The sequence below is a fragment of the Tiliqua scincoides genome, chromosome 3, assembly GCF_035046505.1.
Source record: "Tiliqua scincoides isolate rTilSci1 chromosome 3, rTilSci1.hap2, whole genome shotgun sequence".
Taxonomy (NCBI): domain Eukaryota; kingdom Metazoa; phylum Chordata; class Lepidosauria; order Squamata; family Scincidae; genus Tiliqua; species Tiliqua scincoides.
Genome location: NC_089823.1, coordinates 163,560,572 through 163,586,392, shown reverse-complemented (window position 1 = coordinate 163,586,392; position 25,821 = coordinate 163,560,572). Strand labels below are relative to the sequence as shown.

At 41.1% G+C, this 25,821-nt stretch overlaps 1 protein-coding gene across 4 annotated transcripts in view; it reads right to left on the bottom strand.

The window, feature by feature from the left end:
* Nucleotides 1-25,821, bottom strand: part of CPEB3 (cytoplasmic polyadenylation element binding protein 3) — a 93,959-nt gene that overhangs the window by 16,718 nt on the left and 51,420 nt on the right. For all 4 annotated transcript variants that reach the window (XM_066620849.1, XM_066620848.1, XM_066620851.1 and 1 more), the window contains exons 5-6: nucleotides 10,940-11,107; nucleotides 9,169-9,258 (exon numbers count right to left, since the gene is read on the bottom strand). In XM_066620849.1, the coding sequence (XP_066476946.1) occupies nucleotides 9,169-9,258; nucleotides 10,940-11,107 (258 nt within the window). The remainder of the gene's footprint in view (nucleotides 1-9,168; nucleotides 9,259-10,939; nucleotides 11,108-25,821) is intronic.

Genomic DNA, 25,821 nt, shown 5'->3' with positions numbered 1-25,821 from the left:
TACTGATTCTATTCTGTCACTCCATTTCATTATTTCTCCAATTTTAATTCATCTCATGTTTTTACCATGCAAATATAATTCTATCCTGGCTGAGTCTAGGAAATTTAAAAATAAAAAGCAACGAACCTGGAAAAATTCACAACAGAAACATCTGAAAGTTTTCACTATGCAGAAGTAATAGGCTTACATGTTCCAAAACAGACAAAATCCAAGGATCAAATGTGTATTTCAAAATGGCTAATTAGCAATAAAGTATAATTTCTAGTTAAGCTCTTGTTTTTCAATTTAGTAATGTCCCACAGGCCAGTAATTAGCTGTAACACCACCACTTCTTCCAGGCAAAACAGTTCAGTGAACATGTTCATCACAATCCCTGTCCTCATGTACATTATCAGGCACTGTCACATTCACCAACTTGGCAGCTACTATAAGCCACTGAAGATTATCCATTTTATTTGCATTCCCAGTAAATGTTTAAATACCCCATTCAGTTACACCCTATCATTTCATAAGTTATTCAGGAAGTGGAGCCATACCAGCCATTACTGGCCAGTATACCTAACTATTTAGATACCAACCCCCCACTTCAGCAATGGCAATAATGTTGGGTTTACTTCTATGATACAATTTGGAAGTAAACACGAAGGTTGTGATATAGAAACACAATTGTTTCTATAACAAACAGCAAAGTTATTTGCTGGTTAAAATTTGCATTGGTACTATGAAAGAAATGGTCTTCTGTCTTGCACATTCATATTCAGATTGAAACTATTGTTGAAACATGACATGACTGATATCATAGAGTTTACCGTCACTGAATCAGATCTGAAAAGATTCCAGTTTTCCCATCCTGAAAATTTGTGAGATACTCTCCAAGTCTATGAAGGCATGCCAAGATGGTAGATTGTAGTGACGCATACCAAAAGCTGTCAAATATGATAAATGTCAAATGCTGAGGAAATGTGCATCTTTCATTTAATGTCACTGCAATAGTACAGCTTGAAATAACTTCTACAGTGAATGCAAGAGGAAAATTAGCAGGTCTGTCTCCTCTCCAGTGTGCATATTTTGGACAATAAAACTGCAGATTTAGTGGTTGGACAAAGCATCCCATTGTATTAGCTCCTGTGCCTTGAACAAAATATCTGTTGCTTATTTACATCATTCAACAGGAAGCATTCTCTTTGACCTACAAAAGTCATATCTGATTCACAGTGCAACTAGTTTGTGTGTGTGTTCTTGTGGAGCCTGTGACACAACTTTAAGTAACAGTGAGTTGACACAAGCATTGAAGACAATAATGACATTCCCCCATTTGGAAACCTTTTTTAGTAGACAACACTTTCAAATGTTTCTGTTGCAATGTTGCCCAAGAAAAAGTGTATTTTTCTTCAGTTACAAAGTTTTGGGGGGAAAAACAGTTGCTCACATGGTTTTTTGTTGGAATTTTTTTACTTTTACACACACAGTGGATTCTGATTGCTGTTAGAGCCATTTGGAAGCTTGGGGAGCCCTGTGAGTGCTCTTTGGGGTTCCCCATACCCCCCAGAGGCCAGTGCTGGCTTTAGGCAGGTGTAAAAAAGGAAATTGGGAAAGGTAGGGTGATGGGATGTGATAGACGGTTTGGCACAATGAGAGGATGCGGGGACAAAGGAGCGAATAAGCAGCCCATCCTGGGGCATTCCGTGTATAAATGCTTTTATGCGAATGCCCGAAGTCTACGAGCAAAGGTGGGAGAACTGGAATGTCTGGTGACAAGGGAAAATATTGACATAGTGGGCATAACGGAAACCTGGTGGAATGCGGAGAATCAGTGGGATACCGCAATCCCGGGCTATAAACTCTACAGGAGGGACAGGCAGGGGCGTGTTGGAGGTGGGGTGGCCGTTTATGTTAAGGAAGGGATAGAATCCAGCAAAGTAGAGATTGAAGGTGGGTCCGACTCCACCGTAGAATCTCTGTGGGTTAAATTACCAGGCTTGTGCAGCAATGTAATACTGGGGGCGTGCTATCGTCCTCCAGACCAGAAATCGGATGGGGACCTTGAAATGAGGAAACAGATCAGGGAGGTGACAAGGAGGGACAGGGTTGTAATCATGGGGGACTTCAATTATCCTCATATTGACTGGGTCAATTTGTGTTCTGGTCACGATAAGGAAACCGGATTTCTTGACGTGCTAAATGACTGTGGCTTAGATCAGCTAGTCACGGAACCCACCAGAGGACAGGTGACTCTGGATTTAATATTGTGCGGTATGCAGGACCTGGTTAGAGATGTAAACGTTACTGAGCCATTGGGGAACAGTGATCATGCTGCGATCCGTTTTGACGTGCACGTTGGGGGAAGAATACCAGGCAAATCTCTAACAAAAACCCTTGACTTCCGACGGGCGGACTTCCCTCAAATGAGGAGGCTGGTTAGAAGGAGGTTGAAAGGGAGGGTAAAAAGATTCCAATCTCTCCAGAGTGCATGGAGGCTGCTTAAAACAACAGTAATAGAGGCCCAGCAGAGGTGTATACTGCAAAGAAAGAAGGGTTCCACTAAATCCAGGAGGGTGCCCGCATGGCTAACCAGCCAAGTTAGAGAGGCTGTGAAGGACAAGGAAGCTTCCTTCTGTAAATGGAAGTCTTGCCCTAATGAGGAGAATAAAAAGGAACATAAACTGTGGCAAAAGAAATGTAAGAAGGTGATACTGGAGGCCAAGCGAGACTATGAGGAACGCATGGCCGGCAACATTAAGGGGAATAATAAAAGCTTCTTCAAATATGTTAGAAGCAGGAAACACGCCAGAGAAGCGGTTGGCCCTCTGGATGGTGAGGGAGGGAAAGGGAAGATAAAAGGAGACTTAGAGATGGCAGAGAAATTAAATGAGTTCTTTGCATCTGTCTTCACGGCAGAAGACCTCGGGCAGATACCGCTGCCCGAATGGCCCCTCCTGACCGAGGAGTTAAGTCAGATAGAGGTTAAAAGAGAAGATGTTTCAGACCTCATTGATAAATTAAAGATCAATAAGTCACCGGGCCCTGATGGCATACACCCAAGGGTTATTAAGGAATTGAAGAATGAAGTTGCAGATCTCTTGACTAAGGTATGCAACTTGTCCCTCAAAACGGCCATGGTGCCAGAAGATTGGAGGATAGCAAATGTCACGCCTATTTTTAAAAAGGGAAAGAGGGGAGACCCGGGAAACTATAGGCCGGTCAGCCTAACATCCATACCGGATAAGATGGTGGAATGCCTCATCAAAGATAGGATCTCAAAACACATAGACGAACAGGCCTTGCTGAGGGAGAGTCAGCATGGCTTCTGTAAGGGTAAGTCTTGCCTCACAAACCTTATAGAATTCTTTGAAAAGGTCAACAGGCATGTGGATGCGGGAGAACCCGTGGACATTATATATCTGGACTTTCAGAAGGCGTTTGACACGGTCCCTCACCAAAGGCTACTGAAAAAACTCCACAGTCAGGGAATTAGAGGACAGGTCCTCTCATGGATTGAGAACTGGTTGGAGGCCAGGAAGCAGAGAGTGGGTGTCAATGGGCAATTTTCACAATGGAGAGAGGTGAAAAGTGGTGTGCCACAAGGATCTGTCCTGGGACCAGTGCTTTTCAACCTCTTCATAAATGACCTGGAGACAGGGTTGAGCAGTGAAGTGGCTAAGTTTGCAGACAACACCAAACTTTTCCGAGTGGTGAAGACCAGAGGTGATTGTGAGGAGCTCCAGAAGGATCTCTCCAGACTGGCAGAATGGGCAGCAAAATGGCAGATGCGCTTCAATGTCAGTAAGTGTAAAGTCATGCACATTGGGGCAAAAAATCAAAACTTTAGATATAGGCTGATGGGTTCTGAGCTGTCTATGACAGATCAGGAGAGAGATCTTGGGGTGGTGGTGGACAGGTCGATGAAAGTATCAACCCAATGTGCGGCGGCAGTGAAGAAGGCCAATTCTATGCTTGGGATCATTAGGAAGGGTATTGAGAACAAAACGGCTAGTATTATAATGCCGTTGTACAAATCTGTGGTAAGGCCACACCTGGAGTAGTGTGTCCAGTTCTGGTTGCCGCATCTCAAAAAAGACATAGTGGAAATGGAAAAGGTGCAAAAGAGAGCGACTAAGATGATTACGGGGCTGGGGCACCTTCCTTATGAGGAAAGGCTACGGTGTTTGGGCCTCTTCAGCCTAGAAAAGAGACGCCTGAGGGGGGACATGATTGAGACATACAAAATTATGCAGGGGATGGACAGAGTGGATAGGGAGATGCTCTTTACACTCTCACATAATACCAGAACCAGGGGACATCCACTAAAATTGAGTGTTGGGCGGGTTAGGACAGTCAAAAGAAAATATTTCTTTACTCAGCGTGTGGTCGGTCTGTGGAACTCCTTGCCACAGGATGTGGTGCTGGCGTCTAGCCTAGACACCTTTAAAAGGGGATTGGACAAGTTTCTGGAGGAAAAATCCATTACGGGGTACAAGCCATGATGTGTATGCGCAACCTCCTGATTTTAGAAATGGGTTATGTCAGAATGCCAGATGCAGGGGAGAGCACCAGGATGAGGTCTCTTGTTATCTGGTGTGCTCCCTGGGGCATTTGGTGGGCTGCTGTGAGATACAGGAAGCTGGACTAGATGGGCCTATGGCCTGATCCAGTGGGACTGTTCTTATGTTCTTATGTTCTTAAAACAAACCCTGTCCCTGGCAGCAGCATGATCCTGGGGGTCATGTCGCTGCCTTCACCCCTCTCTGCCCTCTAAGGGGCAAAAACACGGTTTACCAGGCTGGTGGGTTGTAACCCCCCAGTTTGAGTACCCCTGGCCTAGGCAATCACTACACCATCAGAATCTATGTTAATCTTTTCGTTTTTTAAACATAAAGCTCAGGAAGAGTTTTTATGAAAATCAATACTCATTTGTGGAATCTGTGTTGAGTATTCAAATATGAGTTTTCTTATCAAGCTGCATTTCTAGACTATTCTCTTGAAATCTATACCCATCAATGGACTATAATATGAACACTGCTTTTCAGAACTTGAGTCAAGTTCTCAAAAATCCTGGTTTTAGAAGTAGGCTACCTCAGAATACCAGATGCAAGGAGTGGCACCAGGATGCAAGTCTCTTGTTGTCTTATGTGCTCCCTGAGGCACCTGGTGGGCCACTGTAAGTTACAGGAAGCTGGACTAGATGGGCCTTTGGCCTGATCCAGCGGGACCCTTCTTATGTTAACTCCATCTTGACTTCTGTTGTCTACTAAGATGCCAGCTCAGGCAAGTCACATACTTTGGGAAAACAGATGAAGTTGCAAATTTCCATTTCACTGGATTGTGAAACTCTCCCTTTCCTGTTGGTATCAGTTTGACTTCTGTCTGTGTTTGTACTTCAGCTGTTTCATTGTATGTCAGTAAAAGATTTATCAGTACTTGTTTAAATTATCTAAATCACACATTAACACACCAAAGAAGAGATCGCCCTCGAAATCTAATTAAGCCCCTAGAGAGGATTACCACCAGAGATGCACAAAAGTAGCAGCACCTCAAATTCCAATAATTTGGAATAACTTGGAATACTGGGATATTTTGGTTGGTCAGGTAGGTGTGCACTTTACCTGATGCAACAACTCCCTTGTGTATTGCTATGTCAAGTCAGAGTTGTGCCATGCTGATATGGAACCTAACATGCTACGGCTTGACAGGCTGCCTCCAACAACAGTAACTATAATTATACTTATTGCTTTCTATCCACTCCCGTCTCTAAGCCCACCCCAGTTCCCCTCTCTAAGTGAGAGGGTCAAAGGATACAACACCTTCCTCCAAAAGCATGTTTTTTTCTTTTTCCTTCCCTTAGACGAAACCTCAATACACATTTATATTGTATCTTTCATCAAGCATACAAAACTTGTATCAGGGAGGCTATTTTGATATTTCATCATTTTCTCAATAAATTTTAGTCATTTGATTGGATGTTCTTCCTCTCAGTCTATTCATTAAAAAGGAGGGGTGTTCCTTATACGTAACACAATGCTGATTTTATAATCAGTTTAAAGATTACTTATCAAATTGCGTTAGACACAATAGCCTTGCACAAAAATTTCCCAGTGATAGTCACAACCAAAAACTTTCCTAATGATAACTACTGAAAACAGAAGGAAAATCTAGAGTTGCACAGACTAAGATGGCAAACAGATCTTGCTATGGTTCTCAATTACAGAGTTGAGAATTTAACTGATGGTGGCACGAAGAAGCTCAGAGGGTGCAACTTCTTCCATCATGGTGTTACAGCCAATTAAAAAGCCATACTTGCCAAAAGTACTATTCATGTTGCTGCTTTTAGTTTATTGATAGAGGAGTTCTTAAATACCATGTTTCAAAACAATCTGAGACACAGTGAAAGAGAAAAGGAGCTGGAGACAATAAGACCAAGGCAGTTTCCAGAAAGTTTAATGCTGGTACCTGTACCCATGTGTGCATATACCTGTGCCAACGTATAAAACTACTACTGCTATTTATCAATACAGTACCTAGTCCAAGTTTACCTGTTCAATAGATATGAGAATAATGATGCTGCTGAAAACCCTTACAGATTGCTTAGAAGTCGATTATACATAATTTGGAAAAGTTTTGACTGAATGCTGTTTAGCACTTTTAGACAAACATTCAGGGCAACTGGCAGTAGCTTTGAAAGCTACTTCCCATAGTAAAACCATGATAAAAATAGGAAGAGACCATTCCCTGTTTTTTGGTAAAATCACACTTAATAACATTTTTACAAGCATTAAAAAGTGCTGGTTTAGCCAGCCCAGATGTAGAATACTGTGACTAATAATTTAGGGCTTTTGTGATCAGTGACAATTGTGCATTCATTAAAGCTACAGCAAACACAGAGAACACCTGGTAAAGCAGGTAAATCACTTGGTTTTATCTCAGACCTCCCAAAACAAAACAGGCTTCTGCAAGCACTACTTTGGGAAAATAATTTCTTTAAGGACTCCATTTTTCCCTTGAATATACGCGTACTAATATGTTGAATATCCACAGCAGCATTCTTCTGCTTAAGTTACAAATGTCCTAGTGGTATTAACAGGAAGATGTTAATACCACAAAGCCCCCTCACTTGAAATAGTTAAAAAAGTATTTTAAATGCATGAGGCTTTTTTAACACATGAAAAATTAACGTGATAACAAAATTTACACACTGATTTGACAGGCAATTATGGATGCTATTGCTCAGTAGGCTCTCAGACAAATACCACTACTATAGTTGCTGTACTCGCCATTAGCTTGGTTCATTATTTACTAAATTTATATCCCTCATTTCTCCTCCAAGGGGCACTGAAAGTGGCTTACAAACATAAAAACCATATTTAACTCAATGTTATATATACATGTTAAAATAACCGTAAAACTTAAAACAACCTTATCATAATAAAAACACAAAACCAACAGCATTGAGTGATGGCAAAGATAAAATCCAAAGCAGCATGGAAGTAAAAGACCCCACATAAGAACCATGACTTGGAAGGCTAATCTAAAAAGCTAATCATTAAATGGATAGACTATAAAATTTTGCTGATTTCAATCAGAATACGGCTGCTACCGTGTTTCCCCCAAAATAATAATAATAACAACTTTATTTTTACCCCGCCTTTCTCCCCGAAGGGACTCAAGGCAGATTACAACAGGTTACAACAGATTAAAAACATAATTTAAAAACAGATAAGACACTGATAAGACACTGTCTTATATTTTTTTGGCTCAAAAAACACACTAGGTCTTATTTTCGGGGTAGGTCTTATTTTTATTTTAATGTACAACAATACACAGTCATTCATGTACAAAAATATACCTTAAAAAATATTCCCTCAGCACCCAGGAGGATGACTGCCTGTCTACTCAGAAGTCAGTCCCTTTATAGTTAATGGGACTTACTCCCTGGAAGGTGAGGAGAGCCTCAGAGCCCAGTAGGCAGGGTTGCCTCGCTTGCTGCTTCCCGCCTCAGCTCCTCCTCAGCTTCCTGTGCCCAAGGCAGCACAGCAGGCACTTTCTAGGTGGCGGGTGCAGGAGTGCAGTATTCCTGGCCATGCTGTCCACCCGCCCCCCCTGCCCAAGGACCCCTTCTGCCCCCCCCATCCTGGCCCTGATCACAACTTAGTCTTATCCTTACCCTTTCGGGGTAGGTCTTATATTTCGGCAATTCTCAAAAAACACACTAGGTCATATTTTCGGGGAAACACAGTAGATACTGTCAAAGTATTTGTTCTCAAGTTCACTCTCAAGGGCATGTTCCATTTCCAATATAATGCATCCTTAAGAAAGACATATGCTCTGGAAGCTCAGCATGACCAAGAGATAGAAGAAACAATGCAGGACAGACTTATCCCCCTCTCCTTAAGCAACATCTCTGGGAAGAGGAACATGCATGCTCAGAAACCAAAATGCAGCTTGACATTTTCCTAAAATAATACTAGTTAATTTTTAATGAACATATGTTCATCTAGTATGTCAGTGATATGCAGTTCTGTTTAGGGGCTCAATCCTATTCAACTTTCTAGCACCAATGCAGACACAATACAGCTCCAAAGTAAGGGAACCAACATTCCCTTACCTTGAGGAAGCCTCCTTGACTGCCCCCCCCTACACAGGATGCAGAGCAAACCCTGTTGGCATGGCTGCATCAGCATTGGAAAGTTAGATAGGACTGGGCCTATCTAGCTTACCATTTATACAATTTAAAATTGGTGTAAACAAATTAAATGCTCAACTAAATACCACGGGATATCCCTGAATTCCTCCCCTGAATATACTAGCATAAAAATGGTATTACAAGTAGTATGTCACTACAGCAAGGCCATGGTATGATTTACAAATACTCCAAAAACTAAAAATTAAGCCAGAGCAAAAATAAGTATTTAGGGCAAGAGAAGAGGAAAAACTGTTCACACACAAAGGCTTGTGCATTTTTGAGATTCTATATTTGGTGCTGAAAAACTTACTGATCAAAGAATATCCTTCTTTCCATGGTGAACATTTCTATGCTACATTGAGTAGTATCTCGATTGAAAAATGTTTTAGGCATTTAAAAAGTACACATTTATCCTCTCTCTCCCCCTCCCCCTCCCTCACACTCACACTCACACAATTTCTTGCACCAGAAGTTTTATATTAATTCATTACCTTTAGGTGGAAAATATGATTTGCTTTCAGCTTTGTGAGGCCAGTCCACTACAAGAGGTCCAAACCTACGAAAGCTGGCAGTGATTTCATCTACAAAAAAAAATTAAAGGACCCTTAGGAAACCTAAAGAAACATGGCAAACACAAACAAACATTCGTCCTTCAGAGACTACCCAAGTTTTTATATATTAACAAAGGCCAGTAATGCAATCTTTCTAGATTAAGAATCCATTTTTTACTCCAACCTGCAACATCAGCAGCCTTTTCCCTTTACTCTATATGCCCATATTTCCCCTTTTCTCTTCCTAAGTATCTGGTTTCCTTCTTTTGCATCTAAGAGCCCAATCCTCTTGGGTGCCAGCACCAGGTGTCATAAAATCACCATACAGCACTTACTGACACCCAGTGAGTAACTGGCACCAGCATGAAGGGTGCTGCATTCTGCCTGATGGCCACTAGGGCAAATAAGTGTTGTGCAGGGTTGTGGAGGAGCAGGGGAGAGTGGCAGGAGGGAGTAATTCAGAGTGGGGAAGGGCAAGGAGGGGGCGTTTCAGGCCGGAGGGGGTCAGGGATGGTGGAGGATCCCTGAAAACCCTACACAAGGGACTATTCAATTCTGCACTAGCTAAATAGCTGGTACAGATCTGAGTAGCCCCATTGAGCAGGCTGGGGCACTACACTAGGTAAGGGAACTAATGTTCCCTTATTCTAAAGACACTTTCCGCCTGCTCAAATCCAACGGTGGATACAGTATGGGCCTGGGGGTCTCGTTGCACCAGCATTGGATAGGACTGGGCAGCAAGTCTTTCCCATTAAAAAAAAAAGGTACTGGTGTGACCTTCTCTAGGTAAATGCACACATGGGACTGTATCCTAATTTACCAAAGAGCCATAGCTTCATCACTAGAAGCTCTTTCCATGAACAGAAGGCACACACTTGCACAAGGGATTCTTGCATGTTAGCAAATCTCCTTTCCTATGCAGAAGAAGCTTCTGCTAGGACTATATTCCACAGGATACAACTCATGAAATAGGTGGTATGATCTTAATTTAAGGGGTTTTTGCCCTGCTTATAGTTTTAGTTCATTTAATCCAAATTCATTTCTACCACAACATTTTACAACAACAGAAGAATATGGGCGCAATTAGGCCTGTAAAATACATGTAGTTACGACCAACATCCCTCCATTAAAAATGGGTCATTCTTTTCCCAAATATAGAGTCATACTAAGAGTGAATTGTGAAAGCCTACTTCTCAATGAGAGATGTCTGTGTATGGACTGCCCATCTTCAGATTTCAGGAAGGGACTCACAGGACTGAATAATTCCACATACCAAAAAATTCCATACTCAAAGAAAGTCAGATGGGCAAGGAATTATTTTGTTTCAAGAAGCATCTGATCACGTGAGGCTCCACTTACCATTGATGTGGTACACCTGACATATATTTACCATCTAAGTGAAAACTAAGCTTAAGAATCAATCCAATATTGTGGCTGGTTAAAAACCACAGTGCTTAAAATAGGTTTTAAACCTATTTAACTAGGGTAACAGGAAGAAAGGGGAAGCAAAGAACATTTAAAATTGCTTGTGTTGAAAATTTTTTCTGCTTAACCAAACAGATGGACAGACTGTAAGGAGTTGTCAGCTTGCATCTTGCAAATGAAAGACCAGATCAACTTGACATTTTGTTGAGCCTTAAGTGTCAGGCGGCTTTTAAAAGAGAACATATTCCCTCCTTCAATCACTGTATACATCACTATTACACAATACCTTCATCTATGTCAGGAGGCAGACCTCCAACAAACACTTTTCTAGAATAGCGTTCCACTCTTTCACCATTCTGACAGCGAGTTGGAGAGCTGAGACCCGATGATAAAGATTGGTCACCATGACTGTCATCTAAGAAGCCATCTTCAAAAGGAAAGAGTGAAGAACGACCTGCAACAGATTTTGTATTGACTTAGAAATCTGAGTATTTTCATTTCCAGAATGATAGATCCAGTTAATATCCAGTTAATAAACCAAGAGTGTTTGGGATACCACGATTCAAGATTCCCTTAAGTGTGTGTTCCATTTTGTTTTTAAAAAATCTTATGCTTTCAATTGCCATGTATCTGGAGACAAAACACTGTACATAGTTGCCCGGTAATTTTTTTAATTTGCATGTCTGAATCTAAGTTTCACTCGCATTGCCTATATGCACAAAATATCACAGGATGGTTGGTCTCTCAAATGACACACTAAGAGGACACTATCATTCACCCTAAATAAATGGCTATAAGGCTAAGTTGATTATGTAAGACCCTTGGAATAACAAGCAAATTTACTTGTACTCAGATCTCAACCACTATGCCGTGCAAAATTATCATTTCTGATGACATGTACTAAAAAGTGTATGATCAGTCACTGCTTGTTTGCATATTAATAATATGTGTCCCTATTCAATAAGAAGTGGAAAGAGAATACCAGCTTACCAAACACACCTTAGATCTACTTGGTAAGCAATCAAAAGAATTCTCATAAGTTAAAAGTCTGGGAAAACTTTGAAACAAAGAATTGGAATGAAGCCACATCAACTTTTGCTTACTGCAGGTAAACCACAAAATTCACCTCTAAAGACCTGTCTCCCTATTTTTATGCCATGCAATACTGATTAGATTGTAAAGGTTCAGGCAGAATGTTCATTCTAATTTGCTTTACACGATGCCCAAGTTCTTAGGTGTATAGAATATTTATTAAATATTTGCTACCTCAAAAAAGAAAATATTAAAATTAGAAAATTTAAGAATCCAATACAGAAGACCAATTTCATCTTCAATCGCCAGACTCCTTGGCATCACTACAAATCACCATAGTGGTTCTTCTGTGCAATAAATAATTCAACAACCTGTGAAGAGAGGGACTTGGCAGGGTAGGCTATGCTGAAAGTCTAGAATCTTCTCTTAATACTTGGGGGGGGGGGTGGAATCTGGTCTGAGGCATTGGCTTTGAAGTAATGCTGGCCACATAATATTTCCTTCCCCAGAACTTGAGAAGTTAAATATAGACACATAAGTGCCTCTTAATATGAGCCACCAACAATTCCAGTTTTGAATTTACTCCAAGATTATGACCAAGAATGTTTTCATCAAGAATTAGCTTCATCATTCTCTGTTCATATGTCAATTCTGTTTAGGAAGATTTTACATGAGCCACCAAAAGAGTGTTCTTTAAAAAAAAAAAAAAAAAAAAAAGCATATTTCAATTTTCACTTTAGAATTTCAAGAGTTCAGAAGGGTAGGGAAAACCTCAATTCTGTAGCTCTTTCTAGATAGTTCCTGTCCAAAGTGGTTCTCCTGGCATTATATTTGTCATATCCAGTATTTATTTCAGACATTTAGATGCTGTCTTACTATTAATACACGTACACACACCCTTGGCCAACAGTGTAAATCATAAACTCTAATATGAAAGCTAAAAAAAGTGAAGTATGAAAGTATTTTTTAAACACACACAAATATTCCAACATTTTAAACAAACAGCAATCTAACACAATGTTAAGAAGCGGCATCTAAAAAAGCCCACTTGAAAACGTATATATTTTACTACCCAACAAACACCCAGGAGGTGGAGTCAGGCAAGCCTCCCTTGAAGGATATTCCATAGCTTCAGTATCACAATGGGTGATTGGATGGGGGGAAACGGGACTATTCTTTGTGCCTGCACAGACTAATATTTCATTCCTCATGTAATGGCTAATTAGTACTGTTGCCAAGAGACTGTGGGCACAATCCTAACCCCTTATGTCAGTGCTTTCCAGCACTGACATAGTGGTGCAAATGGGGCGTGGGCTGCATCCTGCAGTTGGGTGTCACTCACAGAGGCCTCCTCAAAGTAAGGGAATGTTTATTCCCTTACCTCAGAGCTGCATAGCCCTTATGTCAGTGCTGGAAAACACTGACATAAGGGGTTAGGATTGCACCCTGTCTTGCTTCCATGCTGAAGATGAAAACTACACAGCCTCCAAAGTGTGGTGGGGGTAGAGGGGCAAACTGTAAGAAACTGGCAGGGCGTTCTAGAGGACAGCATCACTACCCCAATAGGTGGGGTAGTGGATAGAATTCTCTATACAGGAAGGATAGAATGGATACATGGGAAGGAAAGAATGAATAGAGATATGCTCTTTTCCCTCTCACAAAACCAGAACCAGGGGACATCCACTAAAATTGAGTGTTGGGAGAGTTAGAACAGATAAAAGAAAATGTTTCTTTACTCAGCTTGTAGTTGGGCTGTGGAACTCCTTGCAACAGGATGTGGTGATGGCGTCAGACCTAGATGCCTTTAAAAGGGGACTGGACAAATTTCTGGAGGAAAAATCCATCACAGGTTACAAGACATGGTGTGTATGTGCAACCTCCTCATTTTAGAAATGGGTTATGTCAGAATGCCAGATGCAAGGGAGAACACCAGGATGCAGGTCTCTTGCTGTCTTGTGTGCTCCCGGGGGAATTTGGAGGGCCGCAGTGAGATACAGGAAGCTGGACTAGATGAGCCTATGGCCTGATCCAGCAGGGCTGTTCTTATGTAGGTGTCTATGACACCAGCCAAGTCAGCAATGAACCTCCCCTTGAAAATGTTTAACAGCTGTTCTATCTGAGGGCAAACATCTAGCTTAGTAGTTGGAGTACAAGAGCTATATCCCAACAACGCATGTTATTTGCTGGAGCAATTTCAATTTGACTGGTCTGGTGACTGCTGCACTGTTCGAGTAAATCACACATCTGGTAAGGTCCTGCATATGTTAAATATTTCCCAAAGTTTTCTGCTAAACTTGGGAAGTTCTCTCAACATTTGCTTCCCAACCCTGGAAGAAAAATGTTTCAAACCCAGTGATTGATCAAATCAAACCAGTTGCCTGATCGCTTTCACTTAGGACAATGCTCAATTACATTAATAGTTCATTTGTGGCAAGTAGGATTTGGGGGAGGGGGGAACACATACAACTAAAACTGCATGATTAACTCCATGACTTAAATGGAGTTAAAGTCATAAGAACCTAACATAAGAACTGCCCCACTGGATCAGGCCATAGGCCCATCTAGTCCAGCTTCCTGTATCTCACAGCGGCCCACCAAATGCCCCAGGGAGCACACCAGATAACAAGAGACCTCATCCTGGTGCCCTCCCTTGCATCTGGCACTCTGACATAGCCCATTTCTAAAATCAGGAGGTTGCACATACACATCGTGGCTTGTAACCCATAATGGATTTTTCCTCCAGAAACTTGTCCAATCCCCCTTTAAAGGCAATCCAGGCCAGATGCCATCACCACATCCTGTGGCAAGGAGTTCCACAGACCAACCACACGCTGAGTAAAGAAATATTTTCTTTTGTGTGTTCTAACTCTCCCAACACAATTTTAGTGGATGTCCCCTGGTTCTGGTGTTATGGAAATGCTGCATAACCTTGCTTCTGTAAACTAATTTTCTGGCAGTTGATATAGTGTTTGATCTAGATAGTGATGTAGTTGAGTTTTAAAAGACAAATCTTGCTAATTTCTGCGAATGTGCACTGGTAAAAAAGTCATGAAGAATGAGTGTATAAAGACAGAAATTATAAGTGAGAGAGAAAATGGAGGGAGAAATGGTGATTAATGTGGCAGGAGGAAAATTAATTATACTCCAAGTCTTTTTGTAATTAAAAATTGGTTGTTTCTATCACACATGCGCGCACGCACACACATGTAGTTTTCTCCCTTTATAACATTACAAGAATTTGGTTCTTCCTTTCTACCCTATCAGTAAAATCTCCTGTTCACACCCTAGTTGTGTCTTCACTTGAGTACTGCAACCTCCTCAGAGTCCCCTCATCTCCATCCAGCACTCTGTTGCTAAGGCCATCAGCCTCACTTGTGGCACTGTTCATGTCACACACTTCCTTATTAAGTCCTTTAACTGGCTTCCTGTTTGTTCCCAGATTCAACACACAATCCATGTCTTTAGCTTCAAAGCCCTCAGTGGTCCCTCTCCCTGCATCTCAGACCTCATTTCCCTCTGCATTCCTGCTCATGACATTTGCTGTTCTAGCTGTATCACCCTCAACTGCCCAAAGGTCTCCTGCTCCCTCAAACAATTCCACCCTTCCTCCCTTGCTGTCCCTTAGGCTTGAAACTGCCTCCACACTTCCAATATGCTTCCTTGCTTGCATCCTCCCTTATACATGTCTGTTTCATGAAGCCATTGGTACCACACCTTAGCCCTCAGTAACTAAGCTTAAGTATCTGTGTCTGATACAACAGCATATGCTTCCCCATTGACCTCGGTTTCCATTCATCACCCTTCTCTCCATTAGCTCCCTTATGTCAACATCTAAACTGTAAGCCCCTTAGGGCAGGTACTGTCTTTATTTAATGTACATAAATATTAGTAATAGAGGCATTACTAGGATTCATACAGGTGCAGGAAAGCTTCAGAGTTCCCCTCTGACTACAGCCCTCTGGTGTTGCCTAACAAGCTACTCCTGAAACTTCAGAGTGACTAACGGCCTACAGTTAAATACAAAATGAGTCACCCCAACGGCGCACATCATATCATTTGCATATATTACACACACACACACACACACACACACAATTTTTATATACCACTTTTCACCACAACAGTTCACAAAGCATTTTAAAGAGAAAATCATACAACTAAATGGCTCCCTGTTTCAAAAGGGTATACAAGCTAAAAAAGGTGTTTTTCTGCATGCATGTCCACATCTAAAGATGACGTTGGCACATATTTTATTGTGACAAAAAAAATCAAAAATGAAATTATAATCATCAACAGTGAATACACATCATAGCAAATAAAAATACCAATGGGAGAAGGAATCACACTTTTAATAAGTGTGTTCAGTAAGATATATATAATGCACTTGCAGGAAGATGAAGAGCCACAGAAAATAGGAATGAAGAAAAGGTGACTCAGTTCTAGTACTTTCCGTCTTGTCTGAATCTAACACTATCCACCTCTAAACCTAACTAGAAACAGCAGAGAAAGTGAAGGATCCCCACCTCGACTCTCAGACAAAAAGGTAAAAGCTATTAGAACCCAGACAGACAGGAAAAATGTCTTTTATTTAAGTTGGAAAAGAAGCTGGACAGCATCTCTGCCAATACTTTTGTTAGCAATTTTGATTCACCAAGGAAATGAATCCCTATTTCCTTTCAGCTTTACCTGCTCTAAGTGCTGAAGGTCCCAAGTACTAACATGTTCCCTGCTGCTAGTAGTTCTCCTTAAAGGGTATACTTCAGAGGCAGATGATAGTGCACTGTTTGTAACAGAGATTATAAGCAAACAGTCATTTTTTTACCCTGACCCTCAGTATATGGAAATAATTTTGACAGAAATCAAGTACAAGAACCAGTGCTGATACAATATGGGATATCCTTAATCATGGTTAATAGGTTGGGTACAAGCAAATAAATTGTACTCTCCTTCCCCAATCATGAACGCCTTCTAACTTTAAACATAGGGTAGTAACCTCTTTATCTACTGTTTGAACTGCAGTTCTAAAACCACAACCAAGGTTCAAGATCTGCCAATTAATTTCAATGTACTGTAATTTCAAAAAGAACAAGGCTTTCCCCAATATAAAAATGACAAAGGTCAAATTCAGTTTAAACAGGTTTAACCAAAAACAGGAACTATAACAACCATAAAAAAACACATTGCATCCCAGAAATGCAATCATCCTGTGGCAGCACCTGCAAAGGGGCTGACTGACTTCAGTTCTACTGATTGGAAAACAGTCATTCACTGTTTCAAGTCATAATCAGAATTAAGATAATTCTTGTTGCCTGCATAAATCATAGCAGTTCAAAAATAATACTGCAACAAGGTTTAAGAAACAATGCTGTGTATAAACACCCACTTTTCAGTAATTCAGAGAACAGATCAGAGGTCATAATCATCATTACCACAGGACACAGCAATCATGCATGTTCTACTACAGTCTCATTTGGATGGAAACAGTGTTAAATTTAACTCAGTAGAAGCTCTCAATAAATCCCCCAGAAACAGCCAGCATCAATGCAAGAGACACATGTGCAGTGCATATACGTGAACTCTTGTAAGCAGCTGTTGGATAGTGAACATGAAGATTAACACTTTCACTACCTCTTGACATTATGAACAATTTGGGAAAAGTTCCGTTTTTTCTTTTTAAAGTTATTTTTCTTTAAATGCATCATATGCTAGATGTTTCTTTGCATGAGTATTCAGGTTGTGCTTTAAGTTAAAAGGAACTGTGCAAGTTTAGCTGTTTTCACATACCACCCTGCTATTTCAAGAATTCATTACTCTTTAAATGGCACAAGCTACACTGTCCAGCCCTAGCCTTTTTTTTAAAGCAACAAATCAGCTATCCCCACTTTCAGCAACACATACCCTCTCCATTATATGCATATCACTATGCCGAAGCACAATCAGTGCTAATGCCACTGTAGAAGGAAGGGGATGTCATTCCTGTTGCTCCAAGAGCATTATCAGCGCTACACAACCCTAACTAGTTGCTCCTACATCCATGTTTGATACAAACATAAAAGACATTTTTACCTCGTCTCCGCCCATAGCTCCTGGCTGCATGTAAATACAGAAAAATATTATTATTATTAAGAATATTTATATACCGCTTTTCAACAAAAAAGTTCACAAAGCGGTTTACAGACAAATCAAATAATTAAATGGCTCCCTACCCAAAAAGGGCTCACAATCTAAAAAGATGCAGAAGGACCCCAGCAAACTGCCACTAGAAAAGACACTGTGCTGGGTTGAGAAGGGACTGTTCTTCTCCTCTTGCTAAATATAAGAGGAATACCACTTGAAAAAGTGCCTCCTTACCCAGTTAGCAGGGATACAGTGGATACTGGTATAACTAATTTCTGTGGTGCTTATGATTTTCTGCAACACAAAGCTTTTGGAGAATGTAATTCAGGCAATTCAAACTGTCCTAGAACAAGAATATTTGAGCTCTGAAATCACCATTTCAGATACAAATCTTATCATGAACAAGATGATATTCAGGTTTAGAAAAAGGATTGGGGGGAGAGAATGAACTTTCCATTCCCCTATTGGAATTGCCACCACATGCAGCTATTCTAAAGCAAGAGGGAGAGAACTTTGTGTTGGAAGCTCATCTCTGGAGCACACGTTTCAGTGCTCATGTATTTTGATCCTTAAGTGACTGACTATACAAATGATTTCACTACAGTTTATCTAAGGTTACCAGAGTTCAGCTGACCTACCCGCCTGATTGCAAATCATTCAAGTCAATTTTTAAAAAAAGTTAACGGCTACATGTTAAATTTCTTTCACATATCCCTGAACATTCCAATAATTCACCATTTGTGGTCAAAAAAATTGCTAACATGTGATAAAACAATGCTCAAAAACACATTTATCTTAATAGGTAAGCCTGGAATAGTAAGTCAAACAAACAAATGTGAATTTACCAAAGAGGAAAAGGTACCAAAGAGGAAAAGGTAGCTATCAAAATTATGGAAGATTTGTTTTGGTTGTCATTTCCCTCCCCGCCCCCCTTGTATAGGCTATAGCAGGGGTGACCAAACATTTTGGCAGGAGGGCCACATCATCTCTCCAACACTGTTTTGGGGGCCAGGGAAAAAAAGAATTTACATTTAAAACTTAAATTTACATAAATGAATATATTAGAGATGGAACGTATATGAATGAATGACGGTCTTGCAGTGGCTCAAGGCCTAAAAAAGGCCTTGCACAAAGCAAGGCTGGCCTTTCTTTCGCTGCCGCTGCTGCATCACAGATGTGAAACAGCAAGTAGTGGAGGGAGCACTTGTCCCACAGCTTATGTGAGAGGTTGAACAGTCGCCCTCACGCTGAGAGCAATTGCATCAGGCCAGCACAGCTCCAGCAAGTCTCCGGAGTGCCAGAGGCTCATTGGAGACTGGGGGCTTCCTGAGGGCTGGACTGGGAGTCCCTGAGGGCCGCAAGTGGCCCCCGGGCAGGGATTTGGGCACCCCTAGGCTATAGCAATGCTTCATATAATCTAAGAATTGCACTACCACCAATTCAGTATATTAAAGATAAAGGAGTTTGTATTTCAATAGGTTAGCACAGCAGTTTCCAATCTTATTGGCACCACAACCCACCTTGTCCTCCGTGGTACGTTACAACATTCAGTGGTGCCGGAGATGCTTCTTCTGGGTTGCGCTGGGCCAGCAACTCACTCCACTGGCATCTGCAAGCCTCAGAATGGCCCACAGAAACCTCCAAAAGCCACTTTTGATTTTCAAAGGCAAACTGCAAATTGCTTCCCCAAAACTGAAAGTGGCTTTCTGAGACTTATATGGGCCATTCTGAGGCCTATGGAAGCCAGTAGAGTGGGTTGCCAGCCTGATGTAACCTGGAAAAAGACTCCGGGGCCACCCAACACCTCCAAAATGGCTCTAATCTGGAGCCATTTCAACACAAGGGTGGGTCGGAGGACCCACCAGCGACCCACCTCACATGGTCTCACAGCCAACCAGTGGGTTGCAACCCACACAGTTTAGGAAAGGTTGGGTTAGCATTATGTCTTTGCCATCAGAAACAAAGCTAAGCTACAGAATCGTTATGTAGATACTGGCATGTACTCACATCTCAACACAGAGGTCCTATTGCACCTATTTTATCACAACAGCAATAAATTTAATATGTGCTTATTCACAATAATATTATTCACTGTGGCCAATCCAACAGAGTTATGTACTGTTACATGCATTATGGTTAAAATGTTGCATACAAAGGATTTCTTTCCCTGGAAAAGGGAGTCCTCCTGGAGGAAGGGAACCTTTGAATGCAACTCAATAGATTTAACTGTGCTTAACTATGTTTTAGATTGTGGCACAATAAACCCAGTGGCGTAGCTAAGGGGGTGCAGGGGGTAGCTGTTGCACCGGGCAATAAAACTTTAAGGGGGCAACAAGCTGAGCTTGACAGTAGTGACCAAAATTGTGAAAATCTTGGTATGTATGAATAATACCATCATGTTATATATCATTGGAAAGGTAATTTAATGCAGAATGCAATGAAACAAACTGCACTGGAATATCTGTTTTCTATCAAAAGTTATGGCCACTTAACCAGAAAATGAAAACACAACTGACTTGTGGAACAAAAAGTGAATTTGCTTAACTTCAAACTGACCTATGAGACTGTTTGTTCTGAGTGCCAATGAGATGTTATTATGATACAGCATGGAGCCAATAACTTTTTATTTACTTAAATTTGATTTTGTCATGTCAGGGGGGGCTACAAAATCTTCTTTGACTACAGGTTGCAGATAGATGCCTTAGCTATGCCACTAACTGGGGGGGACAGCAGAGCAAGTGGGTGGTGAACTGCTGGAGGGAGGAGGTGGGCTCCTCCCAATTTTCACTTTTTAAAAAGCCTGGGTGTGATGTTACTTCCGGTTGTGACATCACATCCGAGGCAACATTTTGAGCTTGGCACTGGGCTACACTGAGTACACCCATTGGTAACGTTAATGCTCTCCAAAATAATGGATTTCCCCTTCTGTCATCTCAATATTCATACTTTTAATGAAGTAAATAAAAACATAACTCATGTTGACAGGCAACAAGAACTGCGTTTTTATATCTCTTAGATATCCCACCAACCGTTTAACTGGATGAGTCCTAGTTACAGTATGAGGGAGAAGAATTTTTCTCTTCACACTCAGTGCACATCATGCAAGTTCCAATCACATCTCCTCTTAATTGCCTCCTTTCCAAGCTAAAAAGCTTCAAACATCATAGGTGTTCCTCGTAAGGAAGGTGCTTCAGCCCTCTGATCACTTCAGTTGCTTTCTTTTCACCTTTTCTAGCTCTACAAAATCCTTCTTGAGGTATGACAACTGGAAGTGTAAACAGTATTCTAGAACCTGTGCAGGGGCATTATAATATTAGCAGTCTTCTCAATTCCTTCCCCAACTTCTCCTAGCATAGGATTTGCCTTCTTCGTAGGTGCCACACACTGGGCAAGTATGTTCATTCAGCTATCAACCACAACCTCAAGGTCTCTTTCCTGGTTTGTCACTGACCACATCAGTGTATATTTGCATCTCTTCACATGTACTGACACTGAACCATATTTCCCATTTGATCACCCATTCATTCAGTTTGGATAGGTTCTTAAAACGAAATGATCATTTCATAATCTTTTATCACCCTGAATAGTTTGTCATCTGCAAATTGGAGTCTTTTCTGTTTACTACTAACTTCAGAACACTAATGAATGTTAAAAAGTACTAGTTCCAACACAGATTCTTGAGGGACTATTTCTTACTTCTTGCCACTGTGAAAATTTATTCATATTCTCTGTGGTCTGACAAGTCTTTTTTATTTTCATTTTATGTGCAAAAGGCATGACATGTACACATGTTTATGCAGTGCTGGGTACTTGCCAAGAGAGCACAACTCAGGCCAGTAACATGACTTTAAAAGCTGGACTGATGGCAAGAACCTTAAGATTTCACAAGGTCAAGAAGGCCCCGCATTCTTATTTAAGGACAATCATCCCCCATCTCCACCTACCCACTCCATGAGACTGGCTTGGAAAAAGCCACTTTCTCCTTCTTCAGGCTTCTTCTACTAGTAACTTCCTGGTTTGATCAGACAACAATTTTGCTATTACGTTCAAACAAATAAACTAGAGATTGAAGCTGGAATCCTAGTTTAGTTTGCAATCCTAGTTTAGAGGGCAAGCACAAAACATAGTTTGCTAGAATGGCTACTACAATCAACTATAGTTGAATAAACTAAGGAAAAAAGTAGCTGAAGTAATAATAATCTTTTATGTTGTAAAAGGTCCCTGTCCCTTGCAAGGAGAGGGAGAATGAGAGGACAGGGCTCGTTTCAGCATCTCCAAACTATTCGTATGTTTGCACTAAGCCAGTTCAGACAAAGTTAAATGACAGTGTAGCATTACAATTACGTTGCGGCAAGCCTTGGACTCTAGGACTTCCTCTTTCCTTTTCTGTCAAGTGGTTTGTATGAAGTGGGTTTTGGCAAAGTAGATTTGGCAAACAGAGTAGGGGACACTGCACCTGCTTCACTAACTTCTTACTCATTCTAGCTGCCAGGATTAACAGGTAAAATGAGACATATAGAGCACAATCCTAACCAGGTCTACTCAGAAGTTCTGTTTTGTTCAATGGGGCTTACTCCCAGGAAAGTGTGGTTAGAATTGCAGCCAAAGTCATATAAGGTCATAAAAGATTCAGAAATATAAAGATTTTCCTTCAGAGTCTAACTTCTAGCTATGCTACATACAAAATTAGCCAACATTTTTGAATGCATACTGATTAGTCTCATATTCTCCCAATATGTCCTCAGCAGAAGAGTTAATTCTAAACTGGCAAACAACCAATGCAAACATGCCATGCAGATACTACTCCTTTTTCCATAATTCTTGTAATTATTTACAGGCTATAACTTTGAAACATTTTGCTAATTTTTAATTAAAGACAATGGCTGGATTCCAAGGAAGCTTGCATGTGGGCACACAGTATTTCCATGCATATATGGAGTGGCGCTGATATTTCAACAACAATCTCCCTTCCATGATGGAATATGGCTACAGAGTCACTGAATCTTCAGAAGCAGTTTTTCAGATAACACAGAGGGCTGCTGCTGGAGAAGAAAGAAGGAAAGTCCTCATGTGCTGTTGGAACATCTAACCATACTTTGAATATCAGCCACTTTGATTTGCTTACAGAGACTATTTACTCTCCTTTTCTTTCTACGACTTTCATTAAAACCTACCCAGAAGTAGAGGTGAAAAAGTTGTTTTTTGGGTTGGGGGAGCACCTTTCAGCTGCTAAGGGGTTACGTGCATAGAACAAGAGCTGCTGGATGAGTGCCCATGTGTAAATCGGGCATTCTTGGTGCCTCTTTTCAGTGGTGCCTCCTAGTGTAGCCATTAGCTACTCTCAGAATGTTTTGGCTGAGCACTGGGCTAATTAAGAGGAAAGCGGAGCTGAACCAATGTTGCTTTGGCCATAGCACTGTTTGTATGTAATTGCACCATCCTGAAATTCCTGCTTACCTAAGCCAGTGTTTCTCAAACTGTGGATTGGGACCTACTAGGTGGGTAGCAAGTCAATTTCAGGTGGATCCACATTCCAATATATTAAAAATAAAATATTGAAATGACTTGATGCTACCATGGCAAGTGGCTCTTGTACCATGGCAAGTGCCTCAAACTCTTGTATGAGGTGTGGGACAAGGGCTCCCTCCACTGCTTGCTGTTTCATATCTGTGATGCACCTTGGTTTGTGAAACGCCTTTTATACGCCGTGAGCTATTGCAAGGCCTTCATTCATTCATATGTTCCATCTCTAATATATTCATTTATGTAAATTTGAAATTAATTCTCCCCCCCCCCCCCGGCCCTGACACAGTGTCAGGGACATGATGTGGCCCTCCTGCCAAAAAGCTTGGACATCCCTGCCCTAGTGTATTCTGGAGACTGTAGTTTGTTAAGGGCAGCTGTAACAGCTCTCAGATGCCCTAACAGTGGTTCTCAAGCTTTTAGCACTAGGACCCACTTTTTAGAAAGAGAATCTGTCAGGACTCACTGGAAGTGATGTCATGACCAGAAGCAACATCATCAAGTACAAAGATTTAACAATCCAAATTTGCAATTCTACACTTACTTACTCAGGAGTAAGTCCCATTTATTATCATTGTTAAAAGCATTATATATAGTATCCTGTTAAAAGTACAGATGTGTCACATTTCCCCAAATGCAGTCACATACCATGGTAGCATCAAGTCTAATAAATTAAAAAGAAAACACTGCAGTGAATGGAGACCCACCTGAAATTGGCTCGCAACCCACCTAGTGGGTCCCAACCCACAGTTTGAGAAACACTGCATTTAACATACTACAGTCCCCCTAGAATGCATTAGGGCAGGGTGTTAGGAAAGAATTCAAGAGTTCATTCTGTACAGTAACTGCCATTTAGTCCCAGATCTGACTGAAGACTAATTTTTTCAGGTCCACCAAGAAGGCCTTGCAAGGCTCTCAGGTCCAGGCTGAGGGGCAGTCAAGTAGCAGATCTTGAAAAGAGAGTTGAACTATGGTCTTAAAGAGATAAAATACTTTCCATCTTGAAAGAAAGAGCCTGAGATCCAGTTTCTGATCTAGCCTTTTAGCTAGGCTCCTGACAGCCTGAAACTGCACCACTCTACTCCTGGGCCTGCTTGTAAGTTCTACGGCTTCATCCTGGGCATCGACTGAAGGGAATACAGAGGATAGCTAGCTTGTAGCTAGTATTGTTGAGACCATCTTTTGGGATTCTATCTGGAAGGGTAATATACTGTACTTTTTACGTGTTCTTTTCTATACCAACATTCTTAAAATCTTTTGTTCTAGATAAGAAACTTTTCTATCTGCTGTTCACCTTGCCGCAGTACCGTTCTTGTCATTTCACCTGAGTCCTGGGATAATCCAAATTTTCCCAACAAGGGTGACCAGATACAAAGAAGGATGGAGTGCCTACACCTTTATCTATTATATGGAAGAAGGAATTTTGTCAGGTGCAGTTTTTAAAACCCTTCCATGTTGAGCTGCACCTGTCAGAATTCCCTCTTCTATACAATGGTTAAAAGGTATAGGCACTCCGTCCTCCATTGTATCTGGTCATCCTGCATTAGAGGAATACAGGTGCAACCTATTTATCCATGGATTTTTTATCTGCAGATTTGTCTCAATGCAAATTGGGTGTGGGGGAACTGCCTCAATCCTTTTCCAGGCAGCCCAAAACACTGCAAAAAGGCTCTGCCTCACACAGACAGGGAAATAGCCCTGGAGCCATGGAAGAGGTTCTCCTTGTGAAGGAACAGTAAGACTCCTGGAGTCCCTGAGGTAACTGATCTAATCACTGAAAGTTGATTAAAGCTGTAGTGGAAGTGCAGTCCAGGACTTCTGCATTAGTACCAGTTTATATTAGTACAATTCTAACATAGGAAAGTGAAACTTACACCTTCAGACCAGAATTACTATGCTCCAGTTGTAGTTCACAGAATTCCTGTACCCCAATAATAAGTTCCACCCCTTCTAGTTTAGTGTGTGTCTAGAACACATGCCCTTGGATGAAGTCTGCAAGTGTTTAGGCATTTGAAGGTGAAATTAACAGTATGGAGTACAAATATAAGTCTTGACCACAAAAAAGAAAAAAGGGGAAAAAGATGAGGTAAGTTTATTTCACCTGGGCTTTGTTTCAAAATCATCACCTAGTAACAAGGGAGAGAGTGAAGGCAAGTCCTCAAAGGCCCATGCATTATTAGAAGAAAAAGCAAATGGGGACTTTGCTGAGATAGAAGAAAAGAAATGCAGTAGCATACTCAAAGAAAGGAAGTTATCCCATTCTGATAAATGTTTTCATTTACTGTAGTTTCAACCTTGCTCATGCTAAGTTAAAACTGACAATTAAAAACTGGTTTGAAAAATCTAATAACATCTGGTTTGTAGGCAAATTTAGGAAGGGGGGGACCAATCAGACATCTTCCCCTGGCCCAATGCCAGCTCTCAGCGGCCCTGGCTTCAAGTACCCCAAATATCCAACACCTGCCCTACTACCTTTTCCACAGTTCATAATGCACA